Below are 17890 nucleotides of genomic sequence, written 5' to 3'. Positions count from 1 at the left end.
AAAAAAAGATGAAAAAAGATGCAGTTAGATCTTAACCAAGCAGTGAGCTTTCCTCAATCTTATCAATCAGATAATCACTGCTTCTCTTGTGGAAGGCAGAAGTTTCTTTCCCAATAATCCCCCCAAGAAAGTAGAACTGTCTGTGCAAGTTCCTATTTTGGCAGTAGAAGTTTTAATTTTTTTTTTATTCTATGACAAAGCCAGCCATTGGAAAATTTTGAAAAAACAGATGAAAGCAGTGTTTAAGGAAAATTAATCTGGCCGTGGTATGTAGTTTAGGTTAGAGGAAAGAGAATGGTGTTGGTGAACATGGCTAGAACTCAGGTGCATCAGGCAAGTAGAGAAAATGAGGGCCAGCAGGGACGTTTTCAGTGAGAAAGGGGGAAATGGCCACGTAATATACTAGATTTTACTCTATAATTTAAAATCAGAGGAACCCTAAGGAAGCACTGTTAGTGACAAAAATAGAGATGAATGGTGGTAAGGCAGTATTAGAAAAGAGAACTCTTTTTCATGGGACAGTATTTGTCCTTCATCCTCTCCAGTGTGAATGTTGAACAACATTTTTTTTATCCTTTTCCTGGAAAAGAGAAGATGGAACACAAATGGTATCAAGATTCATGTCCAGTGTGAACTCTTCCAAAATCCTGAACTCAGAATGTCTAAGTTCCAGACCTAAAAGCTGACTGCGGGTGAATGCTAAGGAAAACAGAATGACACAATTTGATGAAGGAGCAGGAACATTAAGCCTCTGCCCTGCTACCTTGTGAGAGCATACTGGAGTTGGTACTTAACACACAAGACTATTTCCACTTCTGCAATGTAATCACTGTCACCTTTATCTCCAAATATGTCAACCTAGACACCTGAACCTAGTCAACCTAAGACCTAGGTAGTCAATGAAGAGAACAATGTAACTGACAAAAGGAGAGGGATGAGCACAAATGTGTGAAAGGGTTTTTCAAAGACTGTTGACCCCCTTTTCCAGATTATTATTATCTGGTGACCCTTGTAAAAATAAGTAGCATTGACATGATCTGTTAGTTGGTTCAGTTGCTCAGTTGTGTCTGACTCTTTGCGACTGCATGGACTGCAGCACGCCAGGCTTCCCTGTCCATCAATAACTCCTGGAGCTTGCTCAAACTCATGTCCATCGACTCGGTGATATCATCCAACCATCTCATCCTTGGCCATCCCCTTCTCCTCCTGCCCTCAATCTTTCCCAGCATCAGGGTCTTTTCCAATAAGTCTATTCTTCCCATCAGGTGGCCAAAGGATTGGAGTTTCAGCTTCAGCATCAGTCCTTCCAATGAATATTCAGGGTTGATTTTCTCTAGGATTGACTGGTTTGATCTCCTTGCAGTCCAAGGGACTCTCAAGAGTCTTCTCCAACACCACAGTTCAAAAGCATCAATTCTTTGGTGCTCAGCTGCCTTTACAGTCCAACTCTCACATCCATACATGACTACTGGAAAAGCCATAGCTTTGACTAGATCAACCTTTGTCAGCAAAGTAGTGTCTCTGCTTTTTAATATGCTTTCTAGGTTGGTCATAGCTTTTCTTCCAAGGATCAAACATCTTTTAATTTCATGGCTGCAGTCACCATCTGCAGTGATTTTGAAGCCCAAGAAAATAGTCTGTCACTGTTTCTTTCCATTGTTTCTCCATCTGTTTGCCATGAAGTGATGGGACCAGATGCCATGATCTTTGTTTTCTGAACGCTGAGTTTTAAGCCAGTTTTTTCACTCTCCTCTTTCACTTTCATCAAGAGGCTCTTCAGTTCTTCTTCGCTTTCTGCCATAAGAGTGGTGTCATCTGCATATCTGAGGTTATTGATATTTCTCCTGGCAATCTTGATTCCAGCTTGTGCTTCATCCAGCCCAGCGTTTTACATGATGTACGCTGCATGTAAGTTAAATAAGCAGGGTGACAACATACAGCTTTGATGTACTCCTTTCCCAATTTGGAACCAGTCTGTTGTTCCATGTCCAGTTCCAACTGTTGCTTCTATACCTACATACAGATTTCTCAGGATGCAGGTAAGGTAGTCTGGTATTCCCATCTCTTGAAGAATTTTCCAGTTTGTTGTGATCTACAGAGTCAAAGGGTTTGGCATGATCAATAAAGCAGAAGTTGATGTTTTTTCTGGTACCTGGTAGGATTTATTTCCTTTCGTTTTTTTAGGGGCGAGGAGGCCGGTTAGTGAGTGCCAATCCGGTATCCCTATACCAGGTACTGTTTCATTTAAGTTAAAAAGAAACACCTCGCTCAGTCTAGCCCTTGTATTTTTTCCTCAGTGCTGTTATCACTATGCTCAATCCAAACTCTAAATAAAACTAAGAGTAAAAAGAGCTTAACACACTACAAACTCTTAACCTTATAATGTGTGTGCACTCGGTCGCTCAGTCCCGGGGACTCTTTGAGAGCCCCTCAAACTGTTGCCTGCCAGGCACCTCTGTCCATGGAATTTTCCAGGTAAGAATACTGAAGTGGGGTGCCATTTCCTCCTCTAGGGGTGCTTCTGCGACCCAGGGATCGAACCCAGGTCTCCTGCATTGGCAGGAGGATTCTTTACCACTAGCACCACCTGAGAGGCCCCTTCTTGATATTTACTAGGCGCCAAAAACAAAAAACAAAAAATCCCTCCGGGTTCATGGCCTTGAAAGGGCGTCTGGTTCAGGTATTAGCTAAATTCTCTTAACTTCTACAGAACCGGCGCTTTTAGATATTGCCCCGCGACGGACTACGTTTCCCAGGAGCCCATACCAGAGCGAGAGGCCCATGAAGTGCGTTGTGGGAATTGTAGTCTCTTAGGTGACTACCCTCGTCCAATTCCGGACTCTCGCTCCGATTCCGGGATGGTTAAACCAAGGAGCTCACCAATTAGTTGGGGCCATGTCGCTGAGGCCGTGGTCCAACCGAGAAAGCCGGTGTGAGAACTGCGCGTGGCGATTGGTCGAATCCTTGACCTCAGGGGCGGGGCAATGAGGTGGGCGGGGAGGGCCGCGACGATTGGGCGAGGCGTACGCGGCGGCGGACGCGTATTGGCTGCCCGCTGGGGCAGGGAGGTCTGGGAAGGGGTGGAGGAAGAAGACCAGAGCAGGAAGCGCAGCGGCGAGGCGGAGGTGGCGGCGCGGCGGCAGAGGAGGCTGAGCTGGTGGTGGCCAGGCGGAAGAGACAGCTCCGGGGGGTGGCAGCGGCCCTTGGGAGCAGGATGCGGGTCCGGGTCGGGCTGACGCTACTGCTCTGGGCAGTGCTGCTGGGCTCGGCCTTGGCGTCCTCGGGTCAGTATCCGCCCCCCTCGGACTGGAGGCCGGGAGCCACCGCCCCCCGTTCCGGCCTCCTTCCCGGGGCAGGGCCGTGGGGGCTCCAGCCTCGCCCTGGCTTGTCACTCACGGTCTTCTCTTGGGTTTGGGATGCCCGGGGCCAGCCAGAGTGGCTGTTGAGGAGAGCTTGCGAGGGGAGGGAGAGAGGGTGCCCCCCGACCCACTGCCCACGCCTCTCCTCACTTGACAAACTTGCACGACTCCTTAGGAAGGAGAACTGATTCGATGGGCATGAACCCCGACGGCTTAGAGACCCACGACTGCCACGGAGATACTGTGCTCCGTCGTTTTGGAAACTTCGCACAGCCTGAGCTTGTCCCCTGGGCAGAGCCGGGTCCATCAAAAAAGCAGGATGTTGACAGTGGTTGGTTGGGTTTGCATGGCACCTCAGGTGATCCTGTCTCTTTGTTTATTTTTAAAAAAAGCGAACGAAGGCTTTTGATGTGATCATGCCTATTCTGGTACCCCTTTTAGAGAAATAATTCCTGAGAAAGTGGTATTTTTGTGTTGGTTTTTTTTTTTTTTTAACTGTGTCACAGGGTTTCTGAGCTGTCCCATGTTTGTTGACGGTCATTTTTTAAGAAAAGAAAAAACTTGGTGTTTTTTTTTTCATTAGTGTAAAATGGATAGTCTCTAGATTTTTTTTTTTTACATAAATAGATTCATGTGCCTTTGAATTGTTTTCCCAATTAGCTGATTTATACCCTGGCTGTGGAAATTATCATTTCCCTTCTTTAATAGCTTAATCTGCCAACATCTGAAAATGTCAGTTTTGAGAGTGTTGGTAAAGAAGCACTTAGTGTTTCTAAGTGTTGGTAAAGAAAGAATTAGTACAGTAAAGCCTTTGAATTTTAATTGGTTTCAGTTAACAAAACAGCTGTTCTGTGGCTTTAAATTTTTTTGGAACAAGGCAGGGTATAAATGTCAACGCTTTTTTTTTTTCCCCGACAGAAAATTTCCCAGATGGTTATTTGAATCCTCAAATTATCTGTCCTAGTTGTAAGTCAGTGCTGTAACGTCATTCTGCTTCTAAAATAAGAGATCTAAACCTAAAATTCGATCCATAATGTGGTGTAAGACACCATTTCAAAAGCAACAAGCATATGCCAGTTACTTTACTGCCAACATCATGCTTTAAAGTCTGCTCCTGCCTCCCCTCTTCTTGTTGATTTGTGTTCATGACCAAATCTTTAAAACTGTGCAACTCCTGAAGCACTGCTAGTAGTTATCAGACCAAAGGAAGTTTGTAATCAGTGCTATAGAGTCCCTGTGGTCCAGGAACCACCTGCATCATAATTCATCTTACGTGTTTGTTAAAAATGCAGTTTTAGGTCTTGAACGGGTTAGGGCATCTGTTGTTTAACAAGCTCCACAACTGATTCTTCACACTAAAGTGTAAGAACTACTAAAGAACACAATTGATATCACTCCAAATTCAGTTTGCAGAATTTAAAGAAAAAGCATATAAACATTTTCCTGCATTTTCTTTTGACCAGATTTCACATATCCAAAGTGTCATGTCAGTGGAGATGATGATTGAAGAAGTCTTTTCATCAATGTTGGGATTCCCAGTAGATTATAATAGAAGACTATTGTTAATAAATTGTTACATCTTTGGGTTGTGTTGATATAAGCAAAAGACTAGGTTCACAAAACGTCTGCTCTGATTTCCATCATGGTTAAACTGCCGAAACATTTCTATGGTAGAGGCTAAAGCCTTGCTTAACCCATACTAGAACAATGTAGATGTGCATGCTGACATGAAGAGCAGATGATAGCACACTTAAGAGATAGTTTTATAAATGGAGTACATGGACTTTCAGTTGGCCTTTTTAGTCATTAAATTGCTTGTTTATGAAGTGTCGGCCTCATTTTTAGCTTAAAAGGTTTTGCTCCTATTTAAAAATCAGGTTTTGGTTCACAATTTAGTGTTGACTTAAAATGTTTGACTGTTAGTAGCTACCCGGGGCGAGTCACATTTTTTGCCAGGTAGAATTTGATCAGCCAGCTAAAGGAATCTTGGTTCTGTCGTTGTTAGTAGCCATTATCTAATAACTTACCTTGAAGCCATGTAAAAATTTTGTACTTTTTTAAGAAACATTTTCTTTTCCTTCGGAATAAATAAATTTAAAGGAGGAGATTTAAAAGATATTTCTCCTTCGCTTTCTCCCGGTTATAATGAAACATGCTTTAACTTCTCACATGTTTTCGTGTTTTTGACAGGAAGTGGCTTACTAGTTAAAATGATTTACTGTTCATTTCTGTTTTTTGTTTGTTTGTTTTTTTAATGCCAAATAATATTATGGAGTCTTGTGAATTTGGTCCACCGCTAGGTATTTCAGGTAATAGTTACGCCATATATTTCAGATTGCAAAATATGTTTCCTTTCACTCTTCTTTTGTTCCTTAAAACTTTATTGAGAGTCAGCAGGGCAGGTGATATTCTTCCCTTTGACACTTGAGGATAAGAAGGCTGAGCAAGCTTGCCATATTGAACCACGTGTGTAACATTGACATGCCATGACGCCAGGTTTTGAGCCTAGTTGTCCAGGCCTTGGATTTGGAGTAGTTAAGAATCAGCAGTATCCTAGGATCTGCACAGATTTCAGTGGCAAATCCAAAAACAGGATGTCTGGTCTCTTTTCACTGAACTTTCCAGACTTTCTGTGTTTAAAAGTGTATCCGTCTCTGTTTAATCTACTTGACAAGTTAGAAGATGAATTTGTAGTGACCACTTTCCCTTGAAAGATGATCCTTGATATTTTGCAGTTTTGTTAACTAATATAAAACTGAAAATTGGTCTTTTTCAAAGCAAGGGGTATGATTATCAGAGTAATGTAAACCATGATATTTGGATACAGTACTGTTTAGTGAGAAGTCCTTAACTCTTCACTGTATCCTTTTTTGCATTTTTCTTCTTGCTTGATATATGTAATCTGATAGAAGCACTACTGTATTCTTTTTATTTATACATAACTTCAGTACTTTTCATCCTTACCTGACTGCCTATCATAAGTTTCTAGGTTATGAGAAACTTATTTATAAAGTATTATGTGAATGGACATATCAGTTTGAAAAAGAAAATAGCTGATGCTTTCAGATTACCATCTGGAGTAGGCTTTCCCAGTTTAGTAAGTGAGAATTTTTTTAATTTGCCAGTAACCTGAATATATATTCCTGGTTTGTTAAAAGAGAAAAGAAGGAGAAGCATGATGCAATTCGTATGAAATAACCCTGATGTCACAAGTTCCCATGTCTCTGGCAGCTCAAAAACATATCCTGCTACTTTGATGCCTAACAGCTTGTAGTGTCTCAAATGTACATTTTTTATAATTTATTTATAGGCATCTATATTATTTACCTATTAGCTACATATGTGACCTGTTGTGGCAGGGTACTCAGCTGGGTGGTTAATGATTTAAGAGTTCTGACTAATAGCAAGTTTCAGAATTTGGGTGTATACCCTATACATTTCACATTTAATGTCTGCCCTTGATATATTAACTAGTTAATGTTTATGACTAATTAGATACATTCACATATACAATGTAGTTGTGTAGTAGAGGTGAATTTTTTTCCTTTATGCAAAGATTTGCTGAGAATGGACTTTGGACCATATGTTAGAACTTGGGCTTTGGGTAATACTTGTGAAGAAGTGAGCCTGAAGAGTGACTGTTTATTAATTGACATCACTGCCTATAAACCTAAATGTTACAGGCCCTCTGGAACTGATATATGTTGTACTCTTCTTTTCCCCGCCCACCAGAAAAAAATATTTGGAAGGTAATCTAAAAGTAGTGAATGTGAAAATAATGTGAAAAATGTGAATAATGTAAAAATGAAAAAAATGTGAAAATATCATTTAAGTTTTCTTTGAATTCATAGCACTTTTATATGTGGCAGAACCTCACCAGTAGACCGATTTCTGAAATATTCAAAGGAAACAAAACCTGAAATAGAGTTGAGTATTTGGTACATAATGAGTTGGTTATACTTCTTAAAGTTTAGTTCAGTGCTTTGCTAACACAAAACATGTTTTTGCTGTACTTTGAAGAGTTACAAGTTACCAATAATATTTAGGTTATAATCATGTGAAGTAAAGGTAAATGGCAACCATAACACCACATTTTCTAGTAAAAATCACATAGTTTATAGCATTTTTGCCTATGGTTAATTTCTCACATAACTTAAGGAGCTGGCAATACTGAAGCGAGTAAGAAGGAAATTTAAAGATCATCTGACACTTGTTTTTTTAACTGGAATACAAAGATCAAATATTTGCAAATGGCCAGTTGGGTTGCTGAATGTGTTTATATAAAGCAGTAAAAAGAATAACAAGCAGCTAGAATAGAAGTAACAACAGAGAAATCCAGAGAGAATAACAGAAGTAATCTTAATGTAATCTGACAAAGCCAAAACAGCTAATATAAATTTGGAAGAAAGATACAAGTAGTGATTGGATTTATTGGTAATGTAATACAGGCTATTGATTTCCTAATAAGTAGATCTCATGTGAATGGATACATGGTAGTGTGATGTTCTGAGTCCACCTATCTGGGTATATCTTCAGTGAAGTCAAACACAGATCCTAACTATCTTTGGCAACTCTGCTAATCCTTCTTAATGTCCATCTTTAGTAGCCTTACTATAAGCTACAGTAACTCCAGATTCTGAGCAGAGGAAAAGAAGGAGTGGAATCCCAAACCACACAATGAGGACTCTATTTTCTACATTTAGTAACTCATTCTCAGTACTGGACTAACTGTATACAGAAGAACTGGATGGTATCTGAAGAAATATCTGCTTTTGTTAGTGATGTTCTTGGTCTTCCTGTCTAACAGATGAAGCTGCTGTCCTTCTTGGATAAAGAGGAAGAAATACCCCCAACACCCCTTTTTCCTTTCACTTAGTTTTTTCTGAACAGTTGCTGCATACAACAAATTTTTAGATAATTCTAGATTATCTAGTATCTGATTATTATTTATTATACTTATCAACTGCTTTCACTTAATAATACCTGTGATTGCCAAACAAGAAAGACAACTAAATTGTCTTAAAATTTCTTTACAGATGAAGAAGGCAACCAGGATGAATCCATAGATTCCAAGGTGTGTACTCAGATTTGCACTGTTTGATGCCCAATTTAAAAGCATGAATTATGTATCTTAGAAAGGATATGAAATCTGCATCTTTTGAGCAACAGGATTGGATTTCAAAAAGAAAAAGATAGCTAGCATCAGTACTGATTCTTCTGGGGGCCGGAGGGCGGTGGAACAGAAATCACTGACCTGTTGGAATGTTCAGTCACTCAGTCACATTCGACTCTTTGTGACCCCATGAATGGTAGTTTGCCAGGCTCATCTGTCCATGGAATATTCTGGCCAGAATACTGGAGGGGGTTGTCATTTCCTCCTACAGAGGATCTTCCCGACCCTGGGATCAAACCCGCATCTCCTGCGGCTTCTGCATCGGCAGGTGGATTCTTTACCACTGAGCCACATGGGGAGCCCCTAGAGAATATTAAATATTTCTATTAAGAGTGTTGGTTACCAGGTTCATTTCAACTTAAATGTGTGTGCGTCTGTACGTTGAAGAGCCTTAAGGCAGTTACATTTTACTGCCTAATGAGAGATTGATTTTATTCTTTTTTTTAGTTTTTTAACCTCTGTCATTGTTTCCACTTACATAAGTTCTTTAAAAACAAAATCTATTAATGCACTTAAATTGATTGGTTGAATGAATGAAGTTGATTATTGCCTATTCAAAGAGACCAATCACTTGTGATCCCTGATCTCTAGTCGTAGTAGAGGGCTGTCATACAGGGAAGTATGAGATATACTGGGAGCAAGGAGAGGAAGACCATAACCAAGACTTGGGGGATTTAAGGAAGGCTTCTTGGGGGGAAGTAACATCCAAGTTGAAATCCGTACAGTCAGGTTTAGGCAGGTGATGAGGGCCCGTGATAGGCAGATAGCAGAGTCTGTAGAGGCAAACAAGCAGGACACGTTCAAGGAGCTGTGTCTGAATTAGTGACAGTAATGGTCAGATTAGATTGCAGGGAGTCTTACTACTATTGGTAACTAAAGATACTTCGTATTCTCAGGCTTCTGTGCCGTCAGATGAGTCGGTAGAGAACCACAGCCCAGCAGGCAGAGTAATCGCTGGTCAGATATTCCTTGATTCAGAAGAATCTGAATTGGAATCATCTCCTCAAGAAGAGGAAGACAACCTCAGAAGCCAAGAAGGGGAAAGCATCGCAGAAGAAATCAGCTTTCTAGAATCTCCAAACCCAGAAAACAAGGACTATGAAGAGCCGACGAAAGTACGGACACCAGGTAGTCTGGAGGTTTTGTTTGCTTTCCTCTGATGTAGCAAGGAGGCAGCTGAAATTTTAAAGCCAGCGTAGAGGGTACAGAAGTCCTGTTGTACTGATTGTTCATCACATATAATGTGTAGAGTATAATTTTACAGAGTGTGTTGCATGAGCTGAATTCGATCGTCAGTATTGCTGTTGTGTTATGCTGATGTTCAGGAGTCCGGTATGTGATAATGCATCAGAGTGGCGCACAGAATAGGAGCTCAGGCAGGGAGGGCTGTCTCAAGTGCGGCTTTGGTTACTTTCAGAACTGTTAGGATTTTCACTGCAGTAATCTTTTCAGTCATCCTGGGTAATTTGATTTAGGTGTTTATCCCTCTCCAGTTGAAGCCTACATAAAGACTTTAATCCAATTCTAATTTTCACTTTCTTGACACTGTAATTTTTAAATTTACGACTTCCTTTTTCTCACAATACAGTGTGCTAAATACCTATTCTTCTAAAAATTAGTTATTAATGTGTCTTTGCTGCCCTGTCCCACCACCCTTCTGTCATTTATCATTTTAAAGATCACCACCATTCCCACTTACTATTAGTAGGCAGTCTCCAGAACTGATCCAGATTTGACCTTTTAAAAACATAATTTATTGCAAATATTCAAAAAGAGAAACCGCTGTTTAAAAATTAAAAGTACCTTAATCCCGTCAATTAGAAGTAACAGCTGTTAACATAATGGAGACTCTTTCAGGCTTTTTTCCAGATGTTTGGTTTTAAAAAGACTAAATTAGTTCAGAATGTATATACTGTTTTACAGCCTGCATTTGCACATAACAGTTAATCTTGAACATTTCCCCTTATTATTTAATATTCTTTTACAATTTGATGGTTAATGCCTATAAATATTTTTTCATGTAAATGTACAATAACAGTATTTTTTTAATGTATCTTTGGATGTTGCCTTAGAGTTAGTTGTTAAAAGTAAACCTTGAAAGTAAAATATAAAATTTTAAGACATTTTTGTCATATTGCTAAGTTGTTCTGCAGAAAAATAAGTCTCTTTATTTCCTTTGAAACCAATCCTTTTCCTGTCCCTCAGTCAGATGTGTATTACCATTTTTAAGTTTTTGCCAAATATTCATTTTCATGCCTTTCTTTTTTATCCGGGAGACTTCCAAACAAGTACAGAAGTAGAGAGCGTAATGACCCCGGTGTGCCCACCGTCGCCCGGCTTCAGCAGCCACCGGTGCTCTTGTACTTGCTTCATCTTTGCTACTCCATACGCACTTACTCTTTTTTCCTCCTGGAGTATTAAGCAAATTCCACGTTGTTTTACCTGTGTACACATCTCTAAAAGTAAGATTTTTTTTTTTTTTCAATGAAACAAAAAATGCAGGTATTAAAACACTCACAAGATTAGCTATTGTTCCTATTCCTATCACCCAATACCCAGATTCTGTTCTGTTTTCCCAGTTGTTTCCAGTGTCTTCTTGGAATTGGTTTCTTTCAGTCAGTATCCACACTGAGATCTTAGGTTTCTCTTATTCTGTAACAATTCTCCCTCCCTGTTTTCAAGTGCTATTTTATTTGTTAAAGAAAGAATGTCCTTTGCGCTACAGGATTTCCCACATTCTAGATCTAGTGGGTCATATTCTTGTAATGTAATTGAACTTGTTCCACTATCTGCTGTCTAGTCTGTGAACTAGAAGTTCAGTCCAAAGGCTTGGGTAGATTTTGTCTTTTTTTGGTTTGATTTAATGTATGTTTATATTATGAAATGACTACCACAAATTTAGTTAACATCCATTACCACACAGTTACAATTCTTTTTCTTGTGAAGAAAACTTCCAAGATCTACTCTCAGCAACTTACAGATATACAATATTGTTAACTATACTCAATGTGTTGTATATTATGTCCTTGAAATCAGTTTTTTATTATTTTTTATCTAGAATCTTTTTTATTTTTTAAATTATTAAAGTATGTTTACATATTTACAGGAGACTTAGAAAATACAGAACAAAGTTACATATAGTTCCATGATTTTTTCAGTGGATAAATTGAGATTTTTTTAGTTGAAATTTTGATATAAAACTCAAAAAATGCCAATAAATATACAGAAAAGCAGAAGGATATTGTAGACCTGAAAAGCGCCATGAACCAATTCAACATAATTAAGATTTTTATAATTTCACACAACAGTAGGATACAAATTCTATTCAAGTTCCTGTATACTATAAAGTAGGAGATGCTGGAACATATCCAGGGACATAAAACACAGTGCAAAAATTTCATGGTCTAAAGGTATTGCAATCATATAGAGTCTGTTCTCTTGTCACTGTGAAACTTTTTTAATTGATAATATTCATAGACAGTGTTGTATACTTCCCATTGCATTACCTAGGAGGTATGTAGTATTTGTCTCACTTCTAGGGATTGGTCAGTAGGGTTGCATGTTGTCAGCCTGATCCAACCATTGGAAAGTTCCTCACTGACCTTTCGACCAGAAGTTTTAAGAACCATTTCATTCTTTGTATGGATCCATCTTTTCCAGTGGGAGTTGCTAAATACGACTTTCTAACTTATTCCTTCTGCATTTGTTATCTGGGATTCTTTCATAAAGAAGAACTCTTCTCATCAACTATTTGGTTACCCAGAAATACAGTCCATATAGTAGGATAAAATGCTTGATTCTTTCCCCTGAAATATTTTCAAATAATGATTTGGTACCCTAGCAACCTGCAAAAGAGACCTGTGAATATGTTTTCATTTCTGTTTGTTTTGCTTTGCTTTTGAGCATCATTAGAAATCCATGGATTTTATATATCTGTGCGTTACTCTTTTGTAATCATTCTTTTTTATTGTTTACATTTTTCCATTTTTGGCTATTGAGAGTCCCTTTAAGTTTATTCCTTTGTGCTTTTTGACTAATTGTAGGTAACTTTTAAACTTTTTTTTTTTCTTTTTAGGCGGGACAAGATGTCCCAAATTCATCTTATATGTTTCCTGACCTAAAAATGAATCTCAGCCCTCCTTTTAATGGGAAATTGTATTTATTTTGGAGAGCATAATCTAGACACCAAGGATATGCATTGCAGCTGCGTTATCATTACTAATAGACTTTTTTTGGTCAATGAGTTAGGAAATAAAACATTCATATTTATTTTTTTCCAGTTCAGATTGAATATTACAGGTGAGATAACAAAGGGTCAGACTGACAAATTGATTTCACAAGAATCCAAGATCCTACCTAAAGTCCAACTTGACTAATGTGTTCAAAGATCTAACTGTCACAAGACACAGGTCACAGGTCTGAGGCCGCCAGAGCCGCTCCCGGGTCCTGTCTTGCCGCATTTAAGATGTGCCCTGGCTGACTTTAACACACGATTTTAACTTACGACAGCTTTGACCGATGCATGTGGAGTGTCAGCACCACAATAGGGAGCTATTTCAGTTATCAAAAGTCTTCAGGGTATTCCCTGATAACTGCATGACTTGCGTGGTGTTTTCTCGGAAGTCATGCCTGGGAAATACTGACATCCTGGGCCTCTGCACAGTGAGCAGCCTGCATAAACCAGCTCCAGCCAGCTAAAGCAGTGTACAGGTAGGGACTCCCCTGGTGCTAACCGGAAGGCCTCTTGGCGTGTTTCTTAGATGGTTTGATCCCACCCCTCTGTCTCTCTGTTTCTCGGACAGTGAAAGGAGAGAATGGATTTCAGGGCTGCCGCTAGTCCTTTCTACCCGTCAGGATCTTTGCTTCTTTGTTTTTATGTTGGGGTCTCTTTGCCCTGGTGCTGGTACCTAACAACATGGATGTTACCTTACTTCAGTCAGACAAACAAACAAAGGATATATCATTTCAAAATAACAATGGCAACCATACCACTAACAGTAAGGTCGCTGAATGTAGCTTTAAGATTTCGTTGAGGTTCTTTTTGTTCTTAGTGTATATTTTACTAGTGATTTGTAGCATGATGTGTTTTAAAAATCACTTCAGCAATGCTGTGTGTGGTCATAGCAGGAACTTTTTAAACATTTAGATTGTTCAGTTTTTCAGTAATTGTTTTTTTCTTTTCATTCGTTTTCATGTGTTCTCAGTACGTGAGAGGACCTACGTATGTACGTGAAACATGCGTTGTGTCTGCATGACTTGGTGTGTGCGGTCACAGTTTCTTTAGAACTGGATTATATGACAGCTAACTTCTAGACTTGCTTCCTCTGTCAGCCTCTCGTCCATGTCTCTGCCATACTGATCTTCCTAAAACCCAAATGTGATCCTGTCACTTCCCTGTCTACAACTCCCATTAGCTCCCACTCATCTGTGAAATGAAGTCCTTGCTCCCCAGGGTGACTGACATAGCCTCTCTGTGCGCATGGCTGCCACCTTCTCTGGCTTCATCTCCAGAACCTTCCCCTCCATGTGCCTTTTTCCAAGGAGACTAAGCCCATAATCCTTCTTCAGAGGCTTGTGCCTCTGGGCCTTTGTACAGGCTCGCCCCACTGCTTGGGATACCTTGCTCACCTCCTCACCCAGATCCACGTGTCACATTTCTGCTCATCTTGAAAGCCAAACTTGGGCTTCTCTTTTCCGAAGCAGTTCCTGATGTAGCTAAGAGTCTCTTGTGTGAAAGGACTTCCCATCCAGTGCCCCCGTTTGCACCCTTTCCCCCGGAGGCCAGTTATCTAACAGCAGCCAGACTGGCCCTCCTTCCTGTCCACAAGCCACCAGTGGCTTCCCGCCACGTTGAGAATGAAATCCAAACAAGGCTTTAAATGATCGAGCCCCTCCTGTCTGACCTCATCTCTGTCACTCATGTGATTCCGTCACACTCACCTTCTGCTGCGTGTTGAACCTTTCATACTTAATTCTCAGCTGTCAGGAATCCCTAAGACTACACCCCTGGGCTCTATTATTCTCTGGAGAGACTCAACAGGGCTCAGCATCTAGTCATATCTTCAGCTGTGATTTATTACAGAAAAAGAATACAGAGCAAAATCAGCAAAGGGAACGGTGCACAGAGTGAGTCTGGGGAAGCCAGACACAAGTTGCAGGGGTCCTCCCCCAGGGGAGTCCCACGGGACCTGGTTAATTTCCCTAGCAAGAAGTTGTGACCACATGGAAGCCCGTTAGAGGCCCAGGACCCAGAGTTTCCATAGGGTCTGGTCACATAAGTGCTCCGTGCCTTGCACACAGCCAGAAGGAAAGCAGGTGTTCAGCATAAGCCATGCTGTTTATTCAGCTGGGGTGAGTCACTGGTAACTGTTAGGGTGGTGGGAACCCTTCCATGATCTTAAGTTCTCAGACACGAGCCAAGGGCCAGCCTGTTAAACAGGCCTTTTCAAGGACAGAACTTCAGGCCTGCTGCACTCATTCTTCTCTGTGTCCCCGCAGACCCCCTTGGTCACTGGCCAGGTTGTCTGTACAGCAAAATTATTATCAGTATGACCCAGACAGCACGGATGAGGAGACCCCCCCCTGCAGTATTGATTTCAGCTGTGTTCTTTAACATGTCTTAGCCAACTGAGAAATCCCATTCGTCATAAAGGTCTGCCTTGGAAAGGCAGGTTAGCATCCTCCTCAAGTTTCTATATCAGCCTTTTTTACCTGACTCTAGGCATCAGTTTCCTGGTGGCCCAGTGGTTAAGAATCCACCTGCCAATGTAGGAGACACGAGTTTGATCCCTGGGAAAGATTCTGTCGAGAAGGAAATGGCAACCAGGAATTGCCAGTATTCTTGCCTGGAAAATCCCATGGACAGAGAAGCCTGGCAGGCCACAGTCCATGGGATCGCAAAAGAGTTAGACATAACTGGGCAACTCAGCACCACCCCCAGCATGAATTCAGGCCCAGTACAAGTCTGGCCAGTAAGTTGAAGCTGGCTCGAAAGCCTTCTAGGGCTGAGGCAGTGTCGTGATAGGGTGCACATACAGAAGTCCAGTACCAGAAGGAATTGCCAGGCAGTCCCAGGCATTCCCAAAAATCAGTTTATGATCGCTGGGCACCCAGAGCAAGACGTTAATTAGCAGTATGATGGACAGGGAGGCTTGGCGTGCTGCGGTCCAAGGGTTGGGAACAGTCGGATACGACTGAGCAACTGAACTAACTAATGATGCAGCTGCCCACCACAGGTATCTTGTCCTAGGGTTCCTGATCCAACCCAAGTCATTCAAGGTCAGTGCTTGGTTTCCGAGGGACTGCCAGTCAGTCCCCTAGAGTTTTGTTGTCTGTGAAGACAGTTGGTCCACCTCACGAGTGTGGTCGACATCTGGAGGTCTTCTGCGTGGAAAGTACAGCGCCTGGGTCAGCCCCTCTGCCGCTCAGCAGCGCTGCCAGGTGTAATCGTAGGCTCTGAGTCTGAATTCACAGTGCTCTCAACAAGCTTGCAGAGGGCCCAGGGGGTGTTCCTTCACGAAGAGGAAGACACTTCCAAAACAGCTTCGAAAAACAAGGATCATAACCACCCCCCACCTTGTGCCTCTCCAGGTGCAGGGACTCTGCTCACTTTCCTTGGTGGTTACAAAATCTGTGCTTCCATTCAGCAGTCATCATTTTATGTTTTCCGGTCATCCCCTGCTATCATCCTGACCTTCCCTCTGGAGGGGCTGAGGGAAAGAGGTGGCACAACATCTTCATAGGAAAACCCCTTTAAGGACTTCCCTGGGGGTCCAGTGGTTAAGACACCACCCTTCCATCACAGGGGACTTGGGTTCGATCCCTGGTCCGGGAAGATCCTACATGCCACACGGCATTACCAAAAAAAAACAAAAACAAAAAAATTCCTTTATACAGCCAAACCAGAAAATACCATATGCACGGATTGGTCAGGACCAAACTCCTGAATTTCCGAAAAAAATAAAAAAATAATGGTTTTATATGACCCCCCACCCCTTTCACCCTGTGAACATCACTTCCCCAGTGACCAGCCTAGAAAAGACTGGTCCCTTTCTGAGGACAGCTGCATTGGCTGATCAGATTGCACTAAGGCGTGTGCCGCAGCCGGAAAGAGTGAGGGAGGCAAAGTCAGGCATGAGTCTGTCATCTCGAACGGCCCAGGGAGTTGACCTCTGCTAGACATGCTCCGGAGGGGGTCGGAGTTGACTCAGCCAGTCCGAGTGATCAGAGGTCACCGTTGGTGTAATGTCCCTTTTCCCCAGTTGCAGCTTGCAGCTCTAGCCACAAGTTAAGAATGTAAGTCAGGCTCTGTATCGGAACCATACAAGCTCTATCTGCATTTTGATTTTGGACGGTCCCATCAAAGATCAAGTCCTTTCCTGTGGGCTTTTGTAGCGGACCCAGACAGTCCAGCCGAGCAGCCGTGATGCGCCACAGAGAGGCGGCCTGATGCTCAGAGGTCAGAGGGCCTGAGCTCTTTACAAGCCAGCCACGCCAGCTTTCAATTCAGCTCCTGGCTCCCACTGAGGCTGGAAGCTTATACCAGATGTGTGGGGCCTTAGCTTAGAATCAAGTCCAGGCAGTTAGGATCTGTGAATTCAGGAGTTTTAAAAAAAGGCAGAGGCTTTTCTTCGGCAGCAAAACCTAGATGCTGTAGACCACAGAGGTTTTGGTTTTGTCCCTCTTAAGTCCAAATCGACCCCACTCACAGATACAGACATCAGCCTTCAAGGGACAGACCTCCACTCTCACCAGCTCCCATCAGCCAACTGAAACCTGCTTTTCAGAACTCCTAAAGCACATCTCCATCTGTAGAGCACCTTTCTTTCCTTTTTGTCTCCCTTTTCCCAGAGGCTCCAATAAGCAAAAACCCTTGTCTCCCATAGCAGAACTCATCAGTTACGGAAGCTGTTTCAGTTTCCAACATGCAGAGTTTCAATTCCAACCTGCCAACTGGCGGCAGAAAGCAAGGAAGTTGTGTCCCACTAACACATTTCTTCTTTGCAGCTTGCCTTGATCAGGATGACTCCTCTGGCATGTATGCAGTTACAAGCATTTAACATTTTATATCCATTTTTACCATACATCCAGATGTCATGGCCGCAAATCTAAAGTTACCAAAAAAGTTTCTGTTCCCCCTCCCCCATTGCAAATTTATGTAAACTCCTAGCAGTAAATTCAGCGTCTGCAGTGTGACATCACCTGAGAAACCGCCATCCCTGGGGTCCCTGGGGCCACCTCCCTCCGCTCGCTCCCACCCCCCACGCCCACCCCCACCTTTTCGCCCTAGTTTGTCTGAAGTGCAGTTCTAGCCCTGGGATCTGATTTCAACCCTGCCCCTCTCCTCTCCTCTTGGAGA

At 41.9% G+C, this 17890-nt stretch overlaps 1 protein-coding gene across 2 annotated transcripts in view; it reads left to right on the top strand.

Moving 5' to 3' along the window:
• The first annotated feature begins 3083 nt into the window (after positions 1 to 3083).
• Positions 3084 to 17890, top strand: part of SEL1L (SEL1L adaptor subunit of SYVN1 ubiquitin ligase) — a 57904-nt gene continuing 43097 nt past the window's right edge. Inside the window, exons 1-3 of one of the 2 annotated variants that reach the window (XM_020885104.2) lie at positions 3084 to 3284; positions 8396 to 8433; positions 9429 to 9660. In XM_020885104.2, coding sequence (XP_020740763.1) covers positions 3215 to 3284; positions 8396 to 8433; positions 9429 to 9660 — 340 coding nt within the window. In that variant the 5' untranslated portion in view covers positions 3084 to 3214. The remainder of the gene's footprint in view (positions 3285 to 8395; positions 8434 to 9428; positions 9661 to 17890) is intronic. The other variant, XM_020885103.2, reaches the window with a different exon arrangement.

This window comes from Odocoileus virginianus, chromosome 6 (assembly GCF_023699985.2).
Source record: "Odocoileus virginianus isolate 20LAN1187 ecotype Illinois chromosome 6, Ovbor_1.2, whole genome shotgun sequence".
NCBI classification, from domain to species: Eukaryota; Metazoa; Chordata; class Mammalia; order Artiodactyla; family Cervidae; genus Odocoileus; species Odocoileus virginianus.
The sequence above is the reverse complement of the archived record's forward strand: the minus strand, read 5'-3'. Positions and strand labels throughout refer to the sequence as shown.